This window comes from Photinus pyralis, unplaced genomic scaffold (genome assembly GCF_008802855.1).
Source record: "Photinus pyralis isolate 1611_PpyrPB1 unplaced genomic scaffold, Ppyr1.3 Ppyr1.4_LG5, whole genome shotgun sequence".
NCBI classification, from domain to species: Eukaryota; Metazoa; Arthropoda; class Insecta; order Coleoptera; family Lampyridae; genus Photinus; species Photinus pyralis.
The window spans coordinates 10,735,851-10,741,597 of NW_022170596.1; the positions used below are offsets into that span (position 1 = coordinate 10,735,851).

The 5,747-nt window shown below is 40.7% G+C and overlaps 1 protein-coding gene across 1 annotated transcript; it reads left to right on the forward strand.

The window, feature by feature from the left end:
* Window positions 1-3,410: 3,410 nt before the first annotated feature.
* On the forward strand, window positions 3,411-5,081 carry LOC116171080 (rhodopsin-like). Its single transcript, XM_031487749.1, has 6 exons — window positions 3,411-3,523; window positions 3,574-3,954; window positions 4,008-4,221; window positions 4,275-4,422; window positions 4,475-4,749; window positions 4,804-5,081. Exons 2-6 carry the CDS (start codon window positions 3,582-3,584, stop codon window positions 4,928-4,930), a joined length of 1,137 nt encoding a protein of 378 aa, XP_031343609.1. The 5' UTR covers window positions 3,411-3,523; window positions 3,574-3,581; the 3' UTR covers window positions 4,931-5,081.
* Window positions 5,082-5,747: the final 666 nt, after the last annotated feature.

A 5,747-nucleotide genomic window follows, 5' to 3' on the forward strand; every position in this document is an offset into this window, starting at 1 on the left:
CCCCGACACGATCTTCCTGATGGTGGAGTCAAATCTTCAAACGCGAATTGCGGGTGAACGGGACGTCGGAAGTGGGTACCGTAAAAAGGAATGTGGTAGCCCGCGACACGATCTCACTGATGGTGGAGTCAAATCTTCAATCGCGAATTGCGGGTGAACGGGACGTCGGAAGGAGGTACCGTCAAAGGGAATGTGGTAGCCCCCGACACGATCTTCCTGATAGTGGAGTCAAATCTTCAAACGCGAATTGCGGGTGAACGGGACGTCGGAAGTGGGTACCGTAAAAGGGAATGTGGTAGCCCGCGACACGATCTCACTGATGGTGGAGTCAAATCTTCAAACGCGAATTGCTGGTGAACGGGACGTCGGAAGGGGTACCGTCAAAGGGAATGTGGTAGCCCCCGACACGATCTTCCTGATGGTGGAGTCAAATCTTCAAACGCGAATTGCGGGTGAACGGGACGTCGGAAGTGGGTACCGTAAAAGGGAATGTGGTAGCCCGCGACACGATCTCACTAATGGTGGAGTCAAATCTTCAAACGCGAATTGCTGATGAACGGGACGTCGGAAGGAGGTACCGTCAAAGGGAATGTGGTAGCCCCCGACACGATCTTCCTGATGGTGGAGTCAAATCTTCAAACGCGAATTGCGGGTGAACGGGGCATCGGAAGTGGGTACCGTAAAAGGGAATGTGGTAGCCCGCGACACGATCTCACTGATGGTGGTGTCAAATCTTCAATCGCGAATTGCGGGCGAACGGGACGTCGGAAGGGGGTAACGTCAAAGGAAATGTGGTAGCCCCCGACACGATCTTCCTGATGGTGGAGTCAAATCTTCAAACGCGAATTGCGGGTGAACCGAACGTCGGAAGTGGGTACCGTCAAAGGGAATGTGGTAGCCCCCGACACGATCTTCCTGATGGTGGAGTCAAATCTTTAAAAGCGAATTGCGGGTGCACGAGGAAAGTGGGAAGCGGTTAGTGAATGTAGTAGCCTTCGACAAGATCTGTTATTGATGGTTGAATCGAAAGTGGCTAATAGAATACTGATCTGCCACACAAAAATGCGCTGAAGTCCCTTCGATCTCAAACGAGGACTTTGATAATTTTTTCTATTCACTTAACCAACCACGTTATTTAACGACCAAAAGAGGTTAGGTTTTAAATGTCAATTTCGACACTTGAACACTGAGAACAACTGCGTACCAACATAAACAGATAGATCACTAGTACACACGGGGGCGTACTTCTGCAGCTGAAATTTCCACTCACTTCTGCAACGTGTGCATTCTGCGTACGAGCCTAAACCCGCCTTAAGAGGGCAAGCTGTCTCTTACGGTTACACATCTGATTGGTTCTTTCAATTTAATTTGAATGCGATCGATTCCCTTCTCTCTTACCTGCAGTATCCGTGGCCCGTGCTTAGCATTGGCACGCACAGTCCTTTTATTATATGTCGATGGGTTTCACTAGAGCACCAAAGCTACCACCAACGGCATCTTTGTTTTAACCTTCGTCACAAACACGTAGTCCAGTTTAAGTTTGTTGATATTTTTGCGTTATTTAATGTGGGTTCTTTCTTCTTTGTTCTATATGATTTATTCGTATTTCGTATACAACATTTTATATTTGTTTATAATTTTCAAATTTTGTTTTTGAATTTGACATGTTAACCTCAACGTATCACGTGTATGGGAAATACCGCGTTAACTCTTATTGTTTTCAAATCTGTTTCATGTTTAATGTAAATGGTGTTTAATTTATGTTTATGTTTTGACTACATGGTCTTGACCAGAAGTAATGTTTATATACATTTTGATCATTCTTTTAAATATGTGAAATTTATCGAATTGTTTGATGTGTGTACTGACTTGTTGTTTGTAAACTAACATTTTCTCCGTAAATGCAAATAACTAACCACATTAGTTACAGCACCTAATGCCGGAACTGTCCTTGACTATCAACTGTAACCTTGAATTCCCTGGGCGAAGGGCAAGTTACCAATCTCGGGGGAGAGATTATGCTAACAAAAACTCTTCGGTTTAGAGTTTATGTGCGATATGAGTTGCAATTCACTGATTTCCACACGTTTTGTCTTTAGATTAATTTGACCAGCAAGGCCATGTAATTTTTCCACCTTACTTTGTTACATGCTTGTACCCCAGCCAGTTTTTTGCTTTGAAACTTGCTTTTAACCTATTTTAGATGTTTGATCACGTGCCACTTTTCGATTACAAATATAAGCGGGATCTGTTTAGTTTTGAAAGAAATAGCCATTCTGTTGGTCATTTTTAAACGTTGCCACACTACAAAACGTACGAACTTTGTCCATTCCTTTTTGTTCATTGCTAATCTAAGTATAGACCAATGCTTCTGTCCGGAAGTCAGACCTGGAAATTGACTATCGTACTGAAAAGCAAGATGCAGGTTATAGAAATGAATAATATTAGAAGCGTAAAAAAATAAGTGGCAGAGAACGAAATGACATCGTAAAAGCGGAATTTTGAATGAATGTAATTGTTCAAAAATCAACACTTAAGATGGTTCAGACATATGAATAGGATGAAAGATGATATGCCGTAGAAGCGAAATAATAAGCGAAAAAACATCTGAGGAGATCTTTTGAGGTAGACCTAGAAAAATGTGGAATGTGACAGATGTTTTTGAGGGACGGTGTTAGGTCACCGACGCTCCCTGCACAACTTACACCCGAACTGGCGAAAAAAAACGTTGTAAATTGACCAGAGGCGTGTTTTTCTGCATAGGTACACACACTACTACTACTTTTGAACAACTCTATCACCCCCGTATAGTTCAGATATGGCCCCCAGTGACTATTACCTACATGGGCATTTGAAAAACGACCTAAGGGGACATCATTTTTTCAGTGCCGAAAACTCTGCAGTTTGAGCACATTTTGGGGAAGTGATTCCATACACCACACTTGATCATGTATTGAAATTTGTCTTGATGATAAAGAAAACGACAGGCTCGAAATCATTGTAGGTATAACCAATGCCGAAGGGGAATATAATTCCAATACCTCTTGTGGAAACCTGAACTATTAGTAGTATCATACTCTCATAAGTATCAGTTTGGGTTTCCTAGGGGTTTCTTTTCCATTTTTGGGAATAAATTTATTACTACGAACATTCGATAAATGTAAAGATCAAATCAAATCTGTATGTTATTTCCAAATTCCATCGCCATCAAAATGTAATTCCATACCTACCTACTTCAACGTATATGATACAATCCAATTTACTAGTGCCCTTGACGTAAAACTATTACAGGATTTTCTAAGAGAAACCTTGTATGTTCGTTACATTCTTGGTCTTCGCATACTTTCTTAAGCAATCGATAGATTTTATTAAATTACCTACCCTTCCAATTAGTGTTACGTCTTGCGTATAAAAATGAAATAGCGCTCCAGATAAAGCGAGTTGCAGTTTAGAGCACCATTCATGGTGGTCGTGTTAATGTGAAGGTACATTCACTTGCAGCTAAACACTAGGAAGAAATCAAGTACGTAGTTGGTGTATATGTTGAGTGTATTACAACTTCGTTTTTTAAAGTTATTCCAATGTCAGTGTTAGGCGAGCCCAGTTATGCTGCCTGGGCGAGCCAGGCGGGTGTTATGGCTGGACGGCAAGGAGGAAACTTATCTGTGGGGGATATGGCACGTCCAGATATGTTACATATGATAGATGCGCATTGGTTTCAATATCCGCCATTAAATCCTCTATGGCACTCCATGTTAGGATTTGCGATTGTGGTTTTAGGCTGCATCTCCGTCACTGGAAATGGAATGGTTATCTACATATTCTCGACAACTAAGTCTTTAAGAAGCCCGTCAAATTTACTGGTAGTAAACCTAGCATTTTCTGACTTTTTAATGATGTTTACGATGGCCCCTCCTATGGTGATAAATTGTTATAACGAAACCTGGGTGTTTGGTGAGACTATTCGCAAGTGTGGATAATAATTAACCGACTCGTATAACGTATAGGTCCCTTGTTTTGTGAGATATATGGCATGTTTGGATCCTTATTTGGGTGTACATCGATTTGGACAATGACCATGATTGCATTCGACAGATACAACGTCATTGTTAAAGGTTTAAGTGCTAAACCGTTGACCAGCAAGGGAGCTTTGTTGCAAATATTTCTCGTGTGGGCATTTTCATTAGGATGGACCTTGGCGCCTCTGTTTGGATGGAATAGGTAATGTATGAACAGTATACCGCACAAGATTTGTAATACGACATTTTGCAAAGATATGTTCCGGAAGGAAACATGGCTGTTTGTGGCACTGACAACCTCACCAAAGGATGGCTTAGCCGAAGCTACATTCTCTTCTACTCTTGGTTCGTGTACTTTTTACCACTATTTGTAATAATTTACTCTTACTGGTTCATAGTGCAGGTAAGGATAGCTTTTTTGTTAACATCAGTACCTACCCGCTCCCATGTTATAGGCAGTCGCTGCGCACGAAGCAGCAATGAGAGAACAAGCCAAAAAAATGAATGTTGCTTCTCTAAGATCTTCAGAAGCTGCACAAACTAGTGCAGAATGTAAACTGGCTAAGGTGGCCCTAATGACGATTTCGTTGTGGTTTATGGCTTGGACTCCATATTTAGTAATCAACTATGCCGGAATATTTGACACCAAAATCAGCCCGATAGGAACGATTTGGTCATCGATTTTCGCCAAAGCTAATGCGGTTTATAATCCTATCGTTTACGGAATCAGGTAAAATTTTCCGTACTGCACAAGTATAAATGTGAAACTCGGACGATATTTCAGCCACCCAAAATATCGACAAGCTTTGCAAAAGAAATTCCCATCCTTGGTATGTACTGCTGAACCAGATGATACCGTTTCCCAAACGACGGCAGCCACTGCGGCATCAGAAGAAAAACCAGCCGCTTAAGGAAATCGAATCATTTATTCATTTATACGGCAAGAAAATGGGCACAGAAATGGCTTCGAAAAAGGATTAGAACTAAAACTTTGAAGAAAACCTTTGTAGATAATTTTTGTTATTGCATTCTAAATATAACCTTGCAGGCTATTCACCCATCCATCCGTCTTTTATTAAGGATCCTCAGATCCTTTATAGTTTTGTATTGTCGTCCGTACGTGTGCGCTCTAACTCTTTTTGAAAGTGGTCGATCGTGTTTAAACAAGGACGGACGCTATTGATTTTCAGGAAGCTGGTTCAACAGGAACAAAAGTTATAGGACTTCGAGTCAATCGGGAACAGGAAAAACCGTGGGCTCAATATAATAGAAATCAACATATTTAATTCCCTAGGTTATGTATCGAGTTTGGACTTTCGCTACATTATTCCTTATTACTCTTAATTAGATGTGTAACAATGCAATATAACTCTTCTCTGTGGTATAGGTCGAAAGTGTTAGAGCAAAATGTAGCCAAAATTATACTTTATACATGAATTTAGAGTTTTAAAATGTTTCAAACGCATTATCTTGATGCTGAAAGAGTACATCACGTGTACATTTGATAAACGCGTGGGTGTGATTCAAAGATGTTAAATTATTTTTCTGAGGCCACATGGATTTTGATCAAAATAAGTCAAAATCGTTATTTATGCACCAAGATCGTTGGGAAAAAGACCAAGAGCATTATCTCAATGACCAAAACATGAATTTGATCTATTTTTGGCGACCACATGAATTTTGACCAAAACATGTCAAAATCGTTTATATTCACCAAAATCGTTGGGG

Coding starts and splice junctions, on each gene's coding strand:
- LOC116171080 (XM_031487749.1), top strand. CDS start 3,582: ATGTCAGTGTTAGGCGAGCCCAGTTATGCTGCCTGGGCGAGCCAGGCG. Junction 3,955..4,007: donor TAACGAAACCTGGGTGTTTG/GTGAGACTATTC, acceptor TATAACGTATAG/GTCCCTTGTTTTGTGAGATA. Junction 4,750..4,803: donor CCTATCGTTTACGGAATCAG/GTAAAATTTTCC, acceptor ACGATATTTCAG/CCACCCAAAATATCGACAAG.